Source organism: Heterodontus francisci, chromosome 41 (assembly GCF_036365525.1).
Source record: "Heterodontus francisci isolate sHetFra1 chromosome 41, sHetFra1.hap1, whole genome shotgun sequence".
Taxonomy (NCBI): Eukaryota; Metazoa; Chordata; class Chondrichthyes; order Heterodontiformes; family Heterodontidae; genus Heterodontus; species Heterodontus francisci.
This window is the reverse complement of record NC_090411.1, coordinates 27,802,300-27,823,447: the sequence shown is the minus strand read 5'-3', so window position 1 is coordinate 27,823,447 and position 21,148 is coordinate 27,802,300. Positions and strand designations below refer to the sequence as shown.

At 43.7% G+C, this 21,148-nt stretch overlaps 1 protein-coding gene across 12 annotated transcripts in view; it reads left to right on the top strand.

Moving 5' to 3' along the window:
- LOC137353392 (carnitine O-palmitoyltransferase 1, liver isoform-like) overlaps nt 1-21,148 on the top strand; it is an 87,163-nt gene that overhangs the window by 17,084 nt on the left and 48,931 nt on the right. For 9 of the 12 annotated variants that reach the window (XR_010969847.1, XR_010969846.1, XM_068019627.1 and 6 more), the window contains 6 exons: nt 11,986-12,147; nt 12,856-12,995; nt 15,129-15,300; nt 16,863-16,964; nt 18,726-18,863; nt 19,494-19,571. Coding sequence is in view for 10 of the 12 variants with exons in the window: in XM_068019627.1 (XP_067875728.1) it covers nt 12,007-12,147; nt 12,856-12,995; nt 15,129-15,300; nt 16,863-16,964; nt 18,726-18,863; nt 19,494-19,571 (771 nt within the window). In the remaining 2 variants the exon portion in view is untranslated. Of the gene's footprint in view, nt 1-1,305; nt 1,420-1,994; nt 2,019-10,521; nt 10,546-11,985; nt 12,148-12,855; nt 12,996-15,128; nt 15,301-16,862; nt 16,965-18,725; nt 18,864-19,493; nt 19,572-21,148 lie in introns of those variants that run through there. The other 3 variants (XM_068019620.1, XM_068019625.1, XM_068019624.1) reach the window with 3 other exon arrangements.

The window sequence follows — 21,148 nt, the reverse complement described above, 5'->3', positions numbered from 1 at the left end:
GGTTTCTTTCTTACTGAGCTACAAGAGGAAGGTGGTCTGCATAGCCCACCAGAGAGTCAAAAGAAAAAAAAATGAGTGCTGAATAATTTAATTATTAACTCTTAGCCCTGATGACTCTAAGAATGGATCAGTGCTTTGGCTAGTTTGATGTTGAGTCATATCAGAAGAGTCCTACAGTGGGGAAGAGCCATGCTGGTAAATGTCAACAAGGATCCTGTGGCACTTTTTTTAAAGAGCGAGAGTTCCTCTGGGATCCAGGCCAACATTCCTTTCCAAACAACACCGCCAGCCAATCTAGATTAATTGTTTTTTACATTTCGTTGCTAACCGTGGGATCATGCTGTGCACAACATGGTTGCCGTATTTGTCTACATAACATTCTGTGGTAGTATGGGGAAGTGGTGGCGTAATGGTATCGTCACTGGACTAGTAACCCAGAGACCCAGGGTATTGCTCTGGGGACATGGGTTCAAATCCCACCACAGCAGAAGGTGAAATTTGAATTCAATTAATAAATCTGGAATTAAAAAGCTAGTCTAATGATGGCCATGAAACCATTGTCGATTTTTGTAAAAACCCATCTGATTCACTAATGTCCTTTAGGACATGCTGTCCTTACCTGGTCTGGCCTACATGTGACTCCAGACCCACAGCAATGTGGTTGACTCTTACATGCCCTCTGAAATGGCCTAGCAAGCCACTCAGTTATATCTAACCGCTAGCACTGTGGGTGTACCTACCCCACATGGACTGCAGCGGTTCAAGAAGGCAGCTCACCACCACCTTCTCAAGGGCAATTAGGGATGGGCAATAAATGCTGGCCTGGCCAGCGTCGCCCACATCCCATGAATGAATTTTAAAAAAAGTATACCTAAAAATATCATTCGTGAAGTTGGAACTTTACTGAAAGACATGACATTGTGTTATATAATACAAACTTTTTTGTCTTTGGAATGAGTTATTGGTTGTGTTGGCCTGGTGTTTTAGTCTTTTGTATATTTTATATTTACTGGCCATATTCAGCCACCACGAGCAATTATTTGCAGTCTGCTTTATGCCGGTGTATATTTCCTGGCAGGTTTTAAATATTACCTGCTTGTGCAAATAGCTATGCCATAGTGGTAACTGCACTTCATGGCTGTGGTTAATTTTAAAAAACTTGCTGACTTCCCGCCTAGCGAGCGTTTTTTCTGGCTATAACCTCTCACCCAGTTTTCTCAGTCATATGCCTTGTCAGTGTTGTGCACCTCCCTTCTCATGATATGTTGACTCTACCCTTTGGCAAGCAGCTCCCTCTATTCACGCTGGGGCTACGAGACTGCAGTAAACTTTTGGAACACTAACTTTTAGCTTTGGCTTGCAGTGTACATTAGCTGCTGAATTCGGGTGACATCCTGAAAATCAGTTGGAGTTCACAGGGTACAATATATTTTGCTTTTGTAAAGTTGTGTTTTTTTGCCACTAACAAGCATCCTTAATTAAACTGCATGATTTGGGTTGAAGGGATATAATTAGCATGCGTGATTTGAAGCTGTATTATCTTTTATTGCACTCTGTTTTACAGAGTACTGTAGAAAATAAAGATGGTACAATATTGCTGTTGATGAATGACAAGGCCATGGCTCTAAACTGGGCAATATACCTGTCGTTTGGTAACTGATCTCCCTGATTGCCTTAAATCTCCTCCAGCCTTCTATTGTTAGTTGTAAAGCTCACAGGATGTTCAACCGTGCATTAAAAAAAAATGTTTTATCCAGTTTTCTCTTCCAAAGGCATCAATGCTTGCTTGATATTACATGATTCTGTGGGCACTGGCTGTGCTTTGTGTGTGAGCCTGGTCACTGAGGTGTTGCCAGGTTATTTATTAATGTAAAGGGCATCTTAACCGAGCCAGACTTAGTCTTCCTCTGATATTCACATATGTGCACTTCTCAGCAAGAGTCATTGTGTGATAATCAGGAGTGGGAAACCTTGTTGGATCCTTCTGCTCTGGCACAGAAACTAGTGTGAATGTCGAGGTGCTGTTATAATAGTAAATCCCATGGGTTCTTGCAACAGTTATGCTTTAATTGTTTTTGATGGTGAATTTTTGGATAATTCTGCATGTATTATAGTCTTTTTGTTGAATTGATAGAACAGCCTGTGATATGATTGATAAATAAGTTACTGTACAGTAATTTGTATTTGTTGTAATAATGGGTAAATTGCATGAAAGGAAGCATATTTAATTTGGAGGGTGAGTAACACAGTAACTAAATATATCTTCACAATAACTGTATAATCAATCTTGCGTATAATGTTTCAATAATATGCCCCACCCCTGTTCTATAAGCTGACCAGCTTAACTGCACTGGACTTTAGCTCGTGCTTTTATGTTCAGTTATGCTGTTACAGGAAATTTGTTTGCAGCATATAGAAGGCTTGGAGGAATATTGTTGATGAGGATAATTAATTTCAGACTTTGTGAGGGAATGACATTTTATTAAAAACTACTGAGTTTTACGGTTGATTTGGTAGATAAACATGGTGGGGTGCTGAGCTATTTAGACTAGAATGTTGTAGGTTGGATTCCTGGTCTGTGTTAGCTGATTTCGATTCAGGTGTCATTGGGTTGCTATAATGGGCCATAGTGAACCTGGGCTATGAAGTGGAAAATTAACCATGACCACTTTTCCTGATTGTTATCCGGTGGATGTGCATGGATGCTAAGTGAGGATAGAATTGGGCTAGCAGTGAAGCCTAACGTAATCAAATAGCCTTCTAATGTTCATTGTCAAGCTGCTATGTGGTAGGAGTGCCAGAACCTATTGGCCGAACAATTGGGCTCTTTAACCACCTGTGTTTTTAGCGTCATGAGTGCCTTTGGAGCTCCAAAATGGCATCCACGGTGTGGGGACACTTGTGGGGCAAATCGTGCCGGACTCCATATTAGTGAGCGATTTAGTATGTGCGCGCTTCTACGTCTGGCTGAGGTATGCAGAAAATGCAGATCATGGCACTGATTTGATACTGGAGGCGCCATTTTGGAGCTCAATGCTCCAGCTAACATGTTCCTTTGCCAGTCCTAGTGTTAAAACGCAGTACCTCAGAATGGCAGAGGAAGGCTGTTGACTTTCAGTAGAGGAGTCTGCAGATGACCTTGGAGGACAACTTCGAGCAGCTCTGGATCTAGAAGGCCTGGCTGTGGACTGTACCATCTCGGCATGAGCAAGCAGCAGCAGTCTGGGCTGGCTGGCTTTTGGGCAACGATAAGACACTGATGGATGGGAAAACGATTGCTGTCTTCCTGAGTGAGGACAGCAGATTCTTGCTCCATGGAGCCACTACCATTTGCGTGGAACAGCACCTCAGCAATCCCAGTAATATGTTGGAAGGACATTTTGGAGCTCTAAGGGCACTTGTGACGCTAAAAACACAGGTGTTAAAGAGCCCAATTGTTTGCTCAATAGCTTCCGGCACCCCTACCACATAGCAGCTTGACAATGTTGTTCTGAGAACCTGCAAGCCCCTTTGCACACTGTAATCCACAGTCACGATAGTAGCAAGCTGACCTTGCATGATTGCAGACTGAGTTTCCACTGGGTGGCTGCTGCATATGCTGCAGTGGAAGCTGTGACATTGGCCGTCAGTTGCTGCATCATGGTTGAGTCCACAAGTGTTGTATGAACGGAGTTGACCACCACTTGCTCGAAAGATCGGCTCCAGGTTCTGTACAAAGCCCGGTGTCAAGTTGGTGCTGGACTCCTCTATGCTCCTTGAAATTGATCGCAGGCTTCCCATTGCATCAAGCATTTCGTTGTGCAAACCCATTAGTGTTCTTGAGTAGGCTGCCACATCGAAGTTCTCATCTGAGTCCTCTGAAGCAGAACCCGAGCTGGCACCTGCACTGTCCTTGCCCCCTGCCCTGGCTGCAGCCTGCTTGAACCCGATGTCTCACCACATGCAGATCTGTCTCTAATCTATCCTCCAACATATGCTTAGTGGCTGTGAGTATGAAATGAAGTGACGATGCTGTGCAATGTTCCCTCTAAACTGCGTGGCCACACAGCAACCCTAAAGTCCCTGCGCAGGCCACGCACAAGTCAGTTCCTTTCATGTTACTGCGCGTACGCAGCTGCACAAAAAAATTTAAAGCGGACCTGCGCACTCCAAAATAAAATTTAGAGGGTACGTTGGTGCTGTGTCTTATTCGTTACTGTCTTCTTGGTGTTCCTGCACTGCTTAACCTCTTGGGTATCTGAAAAGAAAACCGCACGAGGGTAAGGTTGTGGTGCAAGGATGGGATGGAAGTAAGAGGTGCATTCTTACACCATCTGCAGCTTGTAAGTCAGAAGAGCTTGTGGGATGAGGGGGAAGTGGGATGTAAGAGTGAAGGTTAGATATGAGGATACCATCACCTTTGATAGTTTCAGCCTTGCTGCTGGCCACGGCCTCTGCAATGGGTGTCCCATTAATGGCCAGCAGTATCTCCTCCATGTGGATTGGGATACGCAGTGCCTGTCCCCTTCCGGTTACCTCTTGCTGCTTCTTGTTGTACATCACCTTGTCATGCAAGGGCGAGGGAACTGTGTCAAAATGTGCTACACAATCTGTTCAACATAGTTGAACAGCTGGTAGTGTGTGCAGGCTGTGAGATGTGGGTGTGAGGCTTGCAGCAGTGTTAACAGTGTGATGATGAAGTGAGGCATTTGAATGTTAGGTATGAGACCTGATTGATACAACAGAAAATGCAGGAGATACTCAGGGGGTGTGGCAGCATTTGTGGATGAAGAAAAACCGAGTTAATGTTTCAGGTCGACAATCCTGGGTCCCTGCGGATACAGGACATCTCTCCTGCTTTCCACTTCTTTCACCAAGGCCTCCAGTGGAGCGTTTCAAAATCTTAGAGCCGATGCTCTCCTACAGCAATTATTCAAATGAGCAGGAAGCATTACATTGAACAGGCGATGAATAACATCTCATCCAAAAGATAAAAAGACTTGCATTTATATAGAGCCTTTCATGACCTTTGGATGTCCCAAAGAGATTTCACCAATGAAGTGCTTTTTGAAGTGTAGTCGCTGTTGTAATGTAAGAAACATGGCAACCAACCTATGCACAACAAGCTCACACAAACAGCAACATGATAATGACCAGTCATCTGGTTTTGTGATGTTTATTAAAGCCTGGCTACCCGACCCGAACCCGACTACGTGTGTCGGGTTCGGGTCTGATGGGGTCTGTATTCGGTGTCCAGCATTCGGGATCGGGTTGGGTTCAGGTTGGCCGTGGTTGGGCTTTGTTTTGTATTGTTTTCTTTTTAATCTACATTTTGATGCGTTTTTATTCTGTATTAATTACATGTTTGCTATTTTCGGGCCGGGCATGAAAAAAACTTGAAGGACTCGGCCTGAGTCAGGTTCGGCTTGGCTGTGTTCGGGTCGGGCCCAGGTCGGGTTTTAATTTTATACCCGAGCCAGGCTTTAATGTTGATTGAGGGATAAATATTGGACAGGACACTGGGGAGAACTGACCTGTTGTTCTTCAAAATAATGCATGGGATCTTTTACATCCACCTGAGAGGGCAGGCGGGGCCTCAGTTTAACATCTTATCTGAAACACAGAACCTCTGACAGAGCAGCACTCCCTCAGTGCTCCACTGGAGTGTCAGCCGAAATTTTTGTGCTCAAGTTTCTGGAGTGGGACTTGAACCCACAATCTCATTACTGCACTGAAGTGTTTTTCTGGATTATGTGCTCAAATCCATAGCGGGACTTGAACTGATAGCCCTCTGTTAGAGAGACAAAAGTGGTGCCGACCATCAACCACCCATTTATACTAATCCTATACTAATTCCATATTCCTACCACATCCCCACCTGTCCCTATATTTCCCTACCACCTACCTATACTAGGGGCAATTGCTAATGGCCAATTTTACCTATCAACCTGCAAGTCTTTGGCTGTGGGAGGAAACCGGAGCACCCGGAGGAAACCCACGCAGACACAGGGAGAACTTGCAAACTCCACACAGGCAGTACCCAGAATTGAACCCAGGTCGCTGGAGCTGTGAGGCTGCGGTGCTAACCACTGCGCCGCCCCTCATATCTTCAATTTGCTTAGATTGAAAACTCTAGTTTCTGATTGAACTACATCAGTTTCAAACTTAATGTAATATTCTATCATATTACTTAGCCCTTTTTCATCGCACAATAATGTATCTAAAATAGCCCGTTCCCTAGCTGGTTCCTCAACGTACTTCTCTAGAAAACTATCTCACATACATTCTAACAATTCACCCTCTACAATATTAGTACTAATAAAGTTTACCCAGTCAATATGTAGATTGAAATCCCACATGATTACTGTATTACCCTTGTTATATGCACCTCTAATTTCCTGATTTATACTGTGATTTACAATACCATTGCTGTTTGGTGGCCTATAATCAACTCCGACCTATGTTTTCTGCCCCTTGCTGTTTCTTTGTTCCATCCAAACTGATTCTACTTCTTGATCTTTAGAACTAAGGTCATCTCTCACTACAGTACTAATGCCCTTGTTAATTAACAGAGCTACCCTACTGCCTTTTTCCAGCTTCATGTCCTTCCTGAATGTCACATACTCTTGGATATTCAGGTCCCAGCTTTGGTTTCCTTGTAGCCATGTCTGACTGTTTTCAGATTTGTGCTGCTCAATTGGAGATAAGGTCATAATTTAGCTGAAAGAATATGCTACTGGCTCGAGATAAAGTAAGGTAGTGTTTTAATATTACTGTATGAAGCCATATAGACCAAAGTGTTCCAAGTTCAGTTCTTGGCCTGTTGTTGGCGGAGATAGCTAAACTTATTTGAAACACTCCTCAACATTTGGGGGAGGTTAGGACTGAATCCAGTTGTGACTTCCTTCAAGATCAAATAGTGTGCTCGATGTTCTGTCTAGGCACTTGGTTGCCTTCGGATTACCTTCAGGAGAAAGAGGAAAAAAATAATTTTGATGTGGATGGCTTCTCCTTGGAATAATTAAAATCAAGGATGGATTGTTTCGTCTTGTTTACAAGAAGGTGTTCTAGAGGGAACAGGTTCCTTGTCTCATTTCCCATGGATGTTGAGTTTTTTATTGTGGTGATATGCTGGCACTTGACAGATTATACTCACAGAATGTGCTACATCAAGGTAGGAGGCAAAGTAACAGACAGGGAAGTTTGCACCAGATGGACTGCAGAGGTTCAAGAAAGCAGCTCACCACCACATTCTCAAGCTCAATTAGGGACAGGCAAAAAATGCTGCCTTGCCAGTGACGTCTACATCCCATGAAAGAATATTTAAAAATTGTTCACTGGATCACATTAACCAGCCTAACCATGCTGAGAGATTAAAGTACATGATGCTATTTCATATTGTCTAGTGCACGCCTGCCGCCGCACAGTCTGCCGCAGTGCACGCCTGCCGCCGCACAGTCTGCCGCAGTGCACTCCTGCCGCCGCATGGTTAGGCTGGTTAATGTGATCCAATGAACAATTTTTAAATATTCTTTCATGGGATGTAGACGTCACTGGCAAGGCAGCATTTTTTGCCTGTCCCTAATTGAGCTTGAGAATGTGGTGGTGAGCTGCTTTCTTGAACCTCTGCAGTCCATCTGGTGCGGGTACACACACCAGGGAGGATGTGAAGGAATGGCAATATATTTCCAAGTCAGGGTGGTGTTTGATTTGGAGGGGAACTTGCAGATGGTGTTCCCACGTGTCTGCTGACCTTGTCCTTCTAGGTGGAAGAGGTTGCGGGTTTGGAAGGTGCTGTCGAAGGAGGCATGGTGAGTTGCTGCAGTGCATCATGTATATGGTACGCATTGCAGTCATTGTGTGCTAGTAATGGAGGGAGTGAATGTTTAAGGTGGTAGATGGGGTGATGATCAAGTGGGCTGCTTTTTCCTGGAGGGTGTTGCGTTTCTTGAGTGTTGTTGGAGCTGCACCCATCCAGGCCAGTGGAGAGTATTCCATCGCACTCCTGACTTGTGCCTTGTAGATGGTGGACAGACTTTGAGGAGTCAGGAGGTGGGTTACTCGCCACAGAATCCAAGTCTCTGATCTGTTCTTGTCGCCACAGTATTTATGCGGCTGCTCCAGTTCAGTTTCTGGTCAGTGGTAACCCCCAGGATGTGGGGGATTCAGCAATGTAATGCCATTGAATGTCAAGGGGAGATGGTTGGATTCTGTCTTATTGGAGATGTTCATTGCCCGCCACTTGTGTGGCGCGAATGTTGCTGAATGGAATGAAGTGTAGAAAGCAACAAAATATTTGGAAGCTCCATGAAGATGGAAATATTTTTATGTAGGGGCATGTAACACCAAATTGGGTGACATTGTGACCAATAACACCTGCTGACTTAACCGATGTGGGTAGGCAGTCGGGTGAGGATGCTACTTTAAAAAAAAGAGGTCGTTTTACTTTTGCTCTATAGGGGCAAATAGTCAATACAATTGCTAGTATTAACTGTCTTAAATTGCAGCTGGGAGAGATATGTAGCATCTTAAAGACTTTTAAAATGCTATCTATGTTTAATTGAATTACTGCTAAATTTGAGTTTATTTTTCGAGTAAAAAATGCTTTGAATTAACAGGAAGCAAAATTCTGTTGGAAATCTGAAACAAAATAGAAAAAAACTGGAAACGGTCAGACAGTATCTGTGGAAAAAGGAAGGTAGAATTAACGGTTCAGCTTTATGACCATTTGTCAGAACTGCAAGATGAGCAGCTTGTAAGGAAGAGCAGAGGCAGCAGGGAGCAAAGAGTGAGAACACACACAAAAAAAAGGTCTGCAAAGTGATTGTGGAGGACGAGATGTTTAAAGGACCGAAGTGATAATAATGTAAGGCGAGAGAGACAAAATGAGAGAAATTAGAGAAATAAAAGATGTAACCGAGATGCAGCAGATATGTGAATGGTTACAGCAGAATGGGGAGGGAAGCAAGGAAAAGCGTGAAGAAGGGTCCAGAGCCACAGTATTATTATGGAAGTTAAAGACTGACACCAGGAATGTGGACCACCTTTCTGGCCATGTCCCGATCGGGTATCCCAAACCCAAATGCTAACCCACTCCCTACCCAATTCCTGGAAGCATTGGCGCACCCACCCTAAGTTACCAGCTGCTCAGAGAAAATGGGAGCTGTGGTTAAGGTCTGAAGTTGTTAAAGTCAATGTTATGTCCAAAGGGCTGCCAAGTCGAAACTCAAGGAGCTGAATTTTACCAGCCCCTCGACACCGTGGGTCGTGGCAGGGAGGCCCGTAAAATGCGAGCGGGAGCGGTCCATCACAACCCACGATGCTGAGAAGGCCCCGCCAAATAATAGCAGCAGCAAGGACTTGGTGGCGGGGCCTTCATTAAAATATTTAAATGAGTATTAATAAAATTCAGATGAACTTACCTGCCGATGGCGGCCATCCCAAGCTGATTTTACGACCAGCCAGCTGCGACTCGCGCGCCTTTGGAACGCCGTTGGAGTTCCGAGGTGAGACACTGATGGGGAAGGGGGAGGATTAAAATTATCAGGGGGTGGGGGAGCGGGGAAAACACTTTTTATTGGCTGTGGGGATGGTGGGAAAGGGTTGAAGGGCAAATGTGAGAAGGTTGCGGGGGCAAGTTCAGGTCGGGAATAAAATGAGTTTTCTGAATATAGGGCAATGTAAAGACCATTGTGGGGGAGGGGGGGGGGTTGAGAAAGGGCCTCCATCTTATTATTTATTAAAAGCAAATGAAATCTAATATCAATTACAAATGTACATTTTTGCTCAGGGCTTGAAGCTCTTTAAAAATGGCGCCAGCACCTGCGCAGTGGCTCAGGACGCTGCTGCCGGGAGCTTGGGATGGCCGCCTTTACATCATCGGGAGCAGCTGCTCTGCCCCCTCCATTTAAATCAGCCCCCATGTGTAATATTGCGGGGGCTGTGCAGCGGTACTTCTGTGTCAGAAGGCTGACCCTTTCACAGTGCGCCACTGCGGAGCGCGGCACGCTGATAAAATTCAGCCCAAGGTGCGTTCCTCGGGCTTGAGTTGAATTTCATCACAAAACAGTGCAGGAAGGTCAATGTGGGGGTGGGTTAGAGAATTAAAGTGGCAAGCGCCCAACAGATGCCTATTTTCCCCCATTGAATGCTCCCGCTTGCATTTTACGGGCCTCCGTGCCACGACCCACGGTGTCGAGGGGCTGGTAAAACTCAGCCCCTTGAATTTTGACTTGGCAGCCCTTTGGACATAACATTGACTTTAACAACTTCAGACCTTAACCACAGCTCCCTGCAAAGAGTAATGCTGACAGTCAACAAATGATTTTCTTTTCTACGCAGAATACAATATATCAGAAAGGTTAACATCACATATCATTGACAAACTTAAACAGGTTGGACCTGTATGTTGGCACAGAGCTAATCATCTTTGTAGCAGCAATCTAATCTTCATAGAATTGTTTCTGGAATGCACTACTGTGGAGACTCAACCGTATAGAAATATTCTGAACAGCTGCCATACTACACTGCACAGGACAAGGGCATTGTTTCTGGATGAAATTTAAGGTTGTTTTCTTGTATGAGCTTCCTCCTTGATATAGTTCCATATTTTCTGCCTTCATTCTTATGCATATAATTTTAGTTGCTCAAGCACTTTGTTAATTAAGGTAACAGTAAGACTTCGCACTGAATTGTCTGAATGATTTGTCTCAACCTCCCCTCCCCTGCGCCTCCTTAACAAGACTGATGGTAAATATTCCAACAGTATAATATTTGCTTTCCCCTCCCCAATCTATTTTATGCTGAATTGTTTACAGTTTTCACACTGTGGACCTGCGTTCACTTGTGTCGAACCTTTACAGCTGCCATAGAGTAGAAACTTCTTTTTTTCCATCTGCCTGGATTCCGTCCCCAGTCCCAAAGCTGCAAAGCTCTACTTAAACTGGCTGCAGCACTATTCCCTGTGTCATTTACTGTAGGTGATTATTTTGGTTGCTCATCTGTTTAACGTCAAACAAGCAAACTGTTAACTTAGTGAAATGTGAGTGTTTTTATTGCTAATTGTAACTAACTGCAAACAGAGCGGTGTGTAATGGTCTTTGTTCCAGCATTGTAAAGCAGCGATACTCATTACATGGCAAAGCTATTCCAGTGTGGAAAATCAGACCTGAAACATGAAGTGTCTGTTCTCCGCACAATTGGTGCTGCCTGACCTTCTGAGTGCTTCCAGCATTTTCTGCTTTGTTTCAGATTTCCAGCATTTGCAATATTTAGCTTTTTGTTCATACAAATATGGCCGCTTGTGGCCTGCCACCACCTTTCCTCTTCACCTGTAACCCATAGCATAACCGCTGCTTACTGTATGGCTGTACCTAGAGCATATTGCTTACTAGTTTTGGGATGTAGCCAGAACCAAAATTGTTTGGGGCTGAGTGGGGCTAGTGAGAGAAAAAAAAATCTATATTAAAAATCATAAGTCTGTAAAAATGGGTTTTGAGAAAATCACTGCTAGGATTGTGACCCTGGGTAGAGAGTTAACATTGTCCCTGCTTGACTTACCCATACTTTTGTGTTGATCATTTTCTGCAGTGTGAATGTTGAACCCGTTGCCACATGGGGTGGCTGAAACAGATTGTCTCATTAATGAAGGAGAAGGTAGTAGAGGATACATGGTATGGTGGGAAGTGGTAATAAGAATTGAAGGAAGCTCATATGGAGTCTTAACGCTGGCATAAACCAGTTAGGCTAATTGGCCTGTTTCTGTCCTGTGGACTCTGTGCATCTCTGTAGTTGCTGTTGCTGTTTCAATGCTAATTTTGATTAAGTCGCCCATTTGAAAGGATGCTGTCATTTTTTGTTTGGTCTAGGTGGAAAAAGTAAAAAATATGTTTGCCTTTTCCAAAAAAATTGTTTCAAAGTAGGTGGAGGAATAGGAAGAACTGAGACAGGAAGAGATGGTCTCCATTAGCACATGTAATGGTGATGTCTTCTGTTTTTGTTTTGCAGGTTGTAGTGTAATCTGAGAACATGGCAGAAGCTCACCAGGCCGTCGCATTTCAGTTTACAGTCACCCCAGAGGGCATCGACCTCCGACTCAGCCATAATGCATTGAAAGAGATCTACCTCTCGGGCATCAGGGCCTGGAAGAAGAAATGTATCAGACTTAAGGTAAGGGCTTTCCATTCAAAACCAAGCCTACCCACAGTGAGAACCCGCTGCTCATGAGTAAAAAGTTCTGGGGAATAAGGCCAAGGCAATAAAGGCAGAAACATTGGGTTGCTCAGAAAATGATTCAATGCCAATGACCGGGTAGTTAATGTACTGCAGGGTTATGCTTTGAAAGACCTTTTCTCACTTGTGACAACCAAAGGTGTTTTCACTCTTCCCACGCCCTCCATTTCACCCCACATCCTGGAGCACACATTACCTTGTAGCCAGTGACAACAATATTCACAGAGGCCCCTGGGAGGGGGTCGTCTGCGTGCCCTCTTAGAATGGTGAAACGGAAGAAGGAAGATAAAAATAGAAAATAAATACAAATGGAGGCAAAGACCCTGCTGTATTTGAGTTGCTACTGCTCCATTGTTGTGAGGCTTGTTGTGAGGTTTTCTGCACCTGGTGTAATTTTCTATAAATATATCTTTTTTTAAAGAAGGGTTGAGAAATAAAAGAATAATTAAATATTATATGTAATGCTGGAAAATGTTATAAGTGCTTTTGTTTTCTGCACTGTAAGATGTTAGTGTGTGTCCTGACATAAGCTCATGTTAACAAAGGGGCAAGTTTCCTTCTTTCCTGCATGAAAGGGATTTTTTTTTTAAATCGCTGATGTTTTAAAAAATGTTTAAAAAAAAGTTTCCTTTCATCTCTTCGCAGAACAATTTTGCGTCCGGTGTTTATCCTGCTAGCCCATCCAGCTGGCTTTTCGTGGTGTTGACTGTTGTGGGTACCATGTATACAAGAGTCGATCCCTCGATGGGAATGATAGCCAAGCTTAAGGACCACCTCCCTCTAAAGTGAGTAATTATCAGTGATTAGTGGGACTATGGCAGGACTCGGATTCAATCTTCACTTGACTGGTTGGAGTTTGCTGATTTTTGGACTCCTGTTACTCTTAGTTTAATAGGAATACAGGGCATTAAGGCATTTCTAGCGTTCATGTTTTCTAAGAAATTCTTGGCACTTTACTGAAGCACTTTGGGACGTTTTACTACATTAAAGGCACTATATAAATTCAAGTTGCTGTTGTTGAATGGTATCACTGCACTAAAACACACAATGCAGAAAAAAGAAAACCTGTAACAGTTCAGATATAATAGATACTAGATGCCAAGAGTGTTACAGACTGTTAGACAACATCCATTCTGATCTCTCTGTGAATGAGTGTTAAATATGAGTTTTAAAAAAGGTGTTTTACCAGTGTGCATCTTACTGAAGCAATATGGAAACGCTTAAAAATTTAATAAAAACACTAATTAAAACTTTAAAATACTTACGCTGAACTGGGCAATCAGCAGTATGCAACGGTAGTGATGTGGGACTGAGGTAAGATGTGGCAATAGCAACTTGTATTTATTACATTATTATGTTATAATAATAAAGCATAAAATGTCCCAGGGCTCTTCGCAGGAGTATTATCAAGCCATGCCAGGAGATATTAGGACAGGAAAGGGGGAGGTTTTAAAGAGAGTCGTGAAGGAGGAGCGAGGGGTGGAGAGGCAGAGCGGTTTAGAGAAAGAATTCCAGAGCTTAGGGCCCAAGCAGCTAAAGGCATGACTACATAGTGGACACAGGAAATCGGCAATATGCAAGAGGCCACAATTTGAGGAGTGTAGAGTTACCGGAAGACTGGAGGGTGCTATACTGCAGGCAGCTCTGAGACACACTAAAGACTTCAGAATGCTCAGACTGCATGCTTGAATCTTGTCGCAACTATTGTATGTGTAGCCTGAAGGATGGTATGGGGTGCAATTAGAGAAGGGAAGGGGACCCCAGAACGTAACCATGAATCAACAGCCTGAACTAAACTCCAAGTGTCAGTTTGGCTTAATAGTGGAGTGTGTACCACCCGGTGTCATCTTCCATGCCTATGTGCAATAATTTACACTGGCTGCTTTAAATTTCATCTGCCATTGTCTGTCCACTTAAATATTTTGTCCAACACATTCCATAATTCCTAAGCTTTCTCCTTTGATTTCACCACCCCTCCTAGTTTGGTGTCATGTGCAAAATTGACAACTTTGCAAATTCAGGCCATTTATATTAGAAAAATTAGCAATTCCAACACTGAGCTGTGAGAAATCCCAATTAGTACTTCACTCTTTACTGACTTTGACAGAACTATTTCAACAAGTACTTGTTTACTATCCTACTGCCAATTTCTTAACTACTCCCAGGGTTTGTTCTGAATCCCCACGGCTTTGAATATAACTGGTAGCCTTATGTGGAGCTTTGTCAAAAGCCTTTTGAAGTCGAGGCACATCATATCATAGGCTGCACGATAACCCACATCCCATGATGACCAAGCATGAAATTTGCAAGCAGTGATACGCGTGCCAGTCAGTTATCCAGCCAGTCATGGGCTGAAACAAAAGTCAGAGACCAATTTTAGGCTAACACGCTTGTCGGGAAACTGATAAGGTGGTGTACAAGGCTTGTTTTACACCCCACCTGATGTTACTCTCCATTGAAGCCATATTATTGAACCAATAGCTTCACGGCCACTTTTGCTGATACCAGCTTTTTATTTCCAATATTTTTTTTTAACTAAATGCAAATTCTCAAACTGCCTTGATGAAATTTGAATTCTCCTTCTGTGGGTTATTCATCCTTGGCTGTGGCCTATTAGTCCAGTAATGTAACCACTACACTACCGTTTCCTAAAGATTCCATGACACTGTTTGGAGGAGAGTTCTGGTATCCTGATCAATATTCCTCTTTCAAACAACTCCACCAAGACAAATTAACTTGTCTTTGTTGTTTGTGGGAAGTACTTATGCCCAAGTTAGCTCCTGTATTTCCCTTCAAAACAACAGTAGCTACATTTCAAAAGCTTTTCAATGACTCTGAAGTATGTTGGGATACTTTAATTCTTTAATTTTCTTATTTTACAGCAACACTTTAATGTATTGTACTTTTGTCTTTTATAGAAGATACTTGTCACACCAGGGTCAAAGTCTGGTGAGTGCACTGCTGTTTGCAACAGGGCTGTGGCTGGCACTGATTTTAGTGATGCGGCAGATCCTCAAAGCCCTCCTCTCCTACCATGGCTGGATGTTTGAAGAACACGGCAAGGTGTCCACTACCACCAAAGTCTGGTTTGTAAGTGCTGAAGTATCAACAAAATATAAATCTTCGCATTTTCTCCCTTTCACATCCCCATACCTGCTCTATTGAAGTTGCTGGTTGCCTGCTGGGGATACAGTTCCATTGGCAGCCTCTGGTACCTTGTTCAAGTGGCCATGTGCGAGCATGACCATGACTGTTGTCAATGATGTTCAACCATGGGAGATATCGGAATAGTAGTACACCATTTAGGCCTTCAAGCCTGTTCCGCTATTCAATGAAATCATGGCTTATCTGTGATCTAACTCCATATACCTGCCTTTGCTTTATATATACCTTTAGTTAACAAAAATCTATCAATTTCAGATTTAAAACTAGCCTCAATTTCCATTTGTGGAAGAGAGTTCCAAACTTCTACCACCCTTTTGGGTGGAGAAGTGTTTTCTAAATCCACTCCTGAAAGGTCTGGCTCTAATTTTTTAGACTATGTCCCATAGTCGTAGACTCCCTGACTAGTGGAAATAGTTTTTCTGTATCTACCCTATCAGTTCCATTTAATATCTTGAAAACTTTGATCAAATCACCCCTTAACCTCCTAAATTCCAGGGAATACAGCTCTAGTTTGCGTAATCTCTCCTCATAATTTAATCCTTGGAATCCCGTACTCTAGGTGTGGTCTAACCATGGATTTATATAGCTAGAGCATAACTTCTACCCCCTGGTATTCTAGTCCACTTGATATAAAGCCCAGCATTCTTGATTTGATTATTTTCTGTACCTGGTCCATGCTATTTTAATACCACAGCTGAGCCAAGTTTTGTGCTCGCCTGCCATTCACTGATGTACACCTGCAGCAGGAATTGCTTTATTGACATAAGGAGTGGTAGCCTGGCTGACTTTGCTGTTCCTTACTCAGCTGTGCTAAATCTTTTGCAGTTCCTCTACCGTTGCTGTGGCTCAGGCCAGCTAATTAGCACAAACTAGTGGTTGGAACTTGGGACTCCCACCTTACCCAGCTGAATTTATGCAACAATGGGCAGTAAGGAGCGTCATTTTCAAAAGCTCATGAAATTCAAACTGGAGAAACTAGTGAGTTAGAAATACAAACAGCAACAGAATGGAGTTGCCTGAGCTTGCTGAGCTGGATTGCCATGACCTGTGCGTTGTCGGTGGTTCTCAATCTTTGCGTAATGCAAGGGTGTCAAATCGGGAACGCCCCACTCTTAATTTCCAATCTGACCTCAGTTCGCTGGTGTCAGCTGGGATTGAAGTTGAGTGTTACAGCGGCCTCGGTGCTTCTTGACGAGGGAGAAAAAAGTCTTTCGGGGTTGCTGCTCCTCATCACTGTCCATTACCTGTGCTGTGGTTGTGTTTTGGGAGAGGACAGGATTAGGTTTAGCCACAGTAGCTCCTATAGGTGAGTAGCCTGCCAATATTGCTTGATTTGTCTCTCAGATGAAAAACAGCTACTTTGGGGGTTCAAGCAGGTCCCCAGCACCGATGAATCTACATCTCAGAAGGAATCAGTTCTTTAGGAAAGTATGGAAAAAAAAAACTGGAAGGCAAGAAAAATAACTTGTATTTTGTATTTTTCTTAGACTCTAGTGAAGATCTTCTCAGGACGTAAACCAATGTTATACAGTTTCCAGAACTCCCTTCCACGACTGCCTGTCCCAACAATAAATGATACCTTGAGAAGGGTAAGATTGAAGGCATTTACTAGCTAATTAAAAGTTTGGCTGGCTGTGGAGCAAAAACAAAGTACTTGAAACAACTCTCGAGCATCTTTATTGCTGGCATTTGAGGATAAATGAGATTTTGTTAATATGTTTGTGAGTCTGGGTGAATCACCAGGGAGTAGCATAACAAGATACAGCTGGAGCACGGGCCTGGAATTAGGGCAAAGTGATGTTACATTTGGGACAGTTTAAGATTTTTTGTTTTAGATGTGATTTTCCTTCATTGGTCCATTATTTAAAGTTGTAGGGCTGGATTTTCAAACTCCACTGAGAGTGGCAACGGCTGCGAGCACAATTTGAATATCGCATTTTCAGAGGTCGGCACTGGGTCCCACCACCTCTGGAACATGATGCTATTTTCAAGGTTCCGCTGGTAGCGAGGGAACGGGTCAGGCAATTGCCTCCAATTAAGTGCAGGTTGAAGTCATTAAAGAGCTCATTAACAGGCTTATCAGTAGCACGGAGCAATTTTTAAACACTGTGCATGTGGAAAACGCCATGAGGGAGAAAGACATGAGCAGTGTGGCAGGCCATGAGGGCTGATTAATTCAGAAGCAGCAAATAAAGCTTAGCTGCTTCAGATATCTCAGTGTGGCTATTGCTGCAGCTGGAAGAGTTTAATGTCACAGCAGAGAGTGGCAGAAAACCGGATAGGGAAGGCATCACTGTGGCAGCTGAGATTGGCACAGGAAGGCCTGATGAACGTTCAGGACCCAGCTGACGGAGGTCAGATGGGAGCAGGCTACTCTGACACTGGACAAAGTAGCCAGGATGAGTTGTTGCAGATGCAACCTCCTGGTCAGCAGGAGGCCAGAGGAGCACAGTGGAAGGCTGCAAGGAGACGTGTTCTCATGCCCACACAGGCCCTCTGAGATCCCTGGTGACTCATTTGTATAGGTAACGGCAAGCCCAGTGATGGCTGCCACTTGCCTTTAAAGATCGCATTTAGTTCCCCGTTCCCGCCTCTATATCGCTTCCATCGATTCTAATTTAGCGCCAAACTCACTCCCAAGGAAATTACTTATTCCGCATTGCTGACACGACACAGGATCGGGACCTGGAAATGATCCGGTTGTTGGGAGTCCCGGCCCGAAAACAAAAATGCAGCCCGTAGTGTTCCAGCCTTAGTTACATTGTAGTGATGCACAAATGCATGTTCTTGAAATTGCTTCATGTTTAGAGTTCCATTAAAATTCCCCCAAAAAATAGCTGTTAAAGCTTTTTTATATAAGAGACAAAGAGTGATGGTAAATTTCAGGTTTAAGTATTTTTATTCCAAGATAACAGTGCAGTTTATTTAAAACAGGTGTGTACTGCATTGAGACCAGTGAAATGCATGAAGTGCAGTATGTGGATGCATCAGCAGGATGCAGGATGAGTACAGTTGCATCAATTATCATTAAGCAGCAGATTGTGAACTTGAGAAGCACCTTGATGCATTACATAGTACAGACTGGGGAGGAAGATGAAGGACCAAAATACCTCAACATCACTGAATGTGTGACCTTGACATCACACTGAGCTGGATCACTTTTTCCTATCCTTGCACTTTTATTTTCTTTCCTTGGTGATGTTAACCCACAGCCAGAAGGCTCCTCCACCCTACACTGCCTTTTGTACACTTAACTACAGTAGTTTATTGTCAGATCTTGTGTGCTCTTTATTAAGTGTGGTTGAAATGTGTTCATTTCTTTGCCTATTTTCTCCCCCTTCTCCCTCAAGTTTTTGGAGTCAGTGAGGCCTCTGATGAACGATGAAGACTTCCGACGGACAAAGGCTTTGGCGAAAGACTTTGAACGGAATCTGGGACCTCGGCTGCAGTGGTATCTTAAACTCAAATCTTGGTGGGCTACCAACTATGTGAGTTAAGTGCTGTATTTTAGTTAAGTTAAAATGATATTTTTCCACACCAGGGCCCATATAAATTAAAATTTAGTAGGGCTGTTTTCAATAAATAGTTGAAGGTATTGATTTGGTCTTACTTGACTGACTCAAGCCTAGGCTGTAAGCTTTTGCAATTGGAGTCGCTTAGGCTAAACTGGGGTTGTTCTCCTAAAAGCAGAGAAGGTTATGGGGAGATTTGCTAGGGACCTTCAAAATCATGAAGGATTTTGATAGAGTAAATGAGGAGAAACTTTCCACTGGCAGGAAGGTTAGTAACCAGATGACAGAGATATAAGATAATTGGCAAAAGAACCAGAGGCTCATGAGGAAAAAGAAATGCAGTGTGTGAAGTACTGATATGAGCTGGCCTATTTTTCAAGCCACATGTTGTTTAACTGCAGGAGCTGCACAAACTAGGGCGACCACAATGGTTGAAAAATTAAGCTTAGTCTATGAGCAGTGGGTGCAGATGGTGGCCTTGCTCTTTGAAGTTTTAAATTCTTATTTTAATTGACTTGTGCAGCAAACAAACGCTTGGAACGGAATGTGAATGCAAAGGGGTTTTTATTGGGGTTATTTTACTGTCATGTCATTGCACCATTTCAGGTGAGCGATTGGTGGGAAGCGTATGTCTACCTACAAGGGCGAGAGCCAATCATGGTCAACAGCAACTATTATGCCATGGTGAGGATTTCATATGAATGTAATTTATGGAGTTAAGTTCAAAGTATCTTTTAATTTGAGGGGCCGCGGTCTAATTTGTAGGACACAGGGACGAAAGAAGAGGGAGTAAGTGAATTGGGGGGTTGCTGGTTAGAACATCGACACACCGGCCAGATGGTTAATGTCCTTAATGTGTGTTTTTTTATTTTATGGGATGTGAGGGTCGCTGGTGAGGCCAGCATTTGTTGCTCATCCCTAATTGCCGTTGAGAAGGTGGTGGTGAGCCGCCACTTTGAATTGCTGTAGTCCGTACCATGTAGGTACACCCACAGTGCAGGACGGAGTTCAAAGTTTTTGACCCAGTGACAGTGAATGAACGGTGATATATTTCCAAGTCAAGATGGTGAGTGACTTGGAGGGGAACTTGCAGGTGGTAATGTTCCCATGCACCTTCTGCCATTGCTCTTCTAGGTGGTAGAGGTCGTGGGTTTGGAAGGTGCTGTCATAGGAGGCTTGGCGAGTTGCTGAATGCATCTTATAGATGGTACACACAGCTGCCACTGTGTGTGAAAGCTGGATGGAATGAATGTTGAAGGTGATGGATGGGTTGCCAATTAAGTGGGCTGCTTTGTCCTGGATGGTGTCGAGCTTCTTGAGTATTGTTGGAGCTGCACTCATCCAGGCAAATGGAGAGTATTCCATCACACTCCTGACTTGTGCCTTGTTGATGGTGGACAGCCTTTGAGAAGTCAGGAGGTGAGTTACTTGCCACAAAATTCCCAGCCTCTGATCTGCTCTTGTAGCCACAGTATTTATATGGTCCAGTTAAGTGTCTGGTCAATGGTAACCCCTCCCCGCCCCCAGGATGTTGATGGTGGGGGATTCAGTGACGGTAATGCCATTGAATGTCATGGGGATATGGTTAGTTTCACTCTTGTTTGAGATGGTCATTGCCTGGCACTCAAGTGGCATGAATGCTACTTGCCACTTATCAGCCCAAGCCTGAATGTTGTCCAGGTTTTGCTGCATGTGGGCACGGACTTTTTCAGTATCTGAAGAGTCATGAATGGTGCTGAACGCTGCAATCGTCAGCAATCATCCCCACTTCTGACTTTTTGATGGAGGGAAGATCATTGATGAAGCAGCTGAAGATGGTTGGGCCTAGGACACTACCCTGAGGAACTCTGCAGTGCTGGGGCTGAGACGATTGGCCTCCAACAACCACAACCATCTTCTTTTGAGCTCAGTATGACTTCAACCAGTGGAGAGATTTTCCCCTTGATTCCCATTGACTTCAATTGGGCAGTCACTCTCACCTCAACTCTGGAAATCAAGAATGACAAGAGCAATGGTTTTTCTTCCCCCTTCCCCAGTTTTCTTCCTCCTGCCCTGAAGGTACTAATTCTTGGGATACGAATGCTTCATTGAGCGCCTGCAGGCTTCCTGCACCTCAGCAACGTGGCTGTTCTTCATGATGATCCTGTAAAGTGAGTGTTGGCAGGCTGATCTTGGGCACGTCATTAGCTGAGCCTAATCCTATTCTCACCTAATACTCCTTTTCACAGAGGTGTTAACTGGATAGTGATCAGGAAAGACAA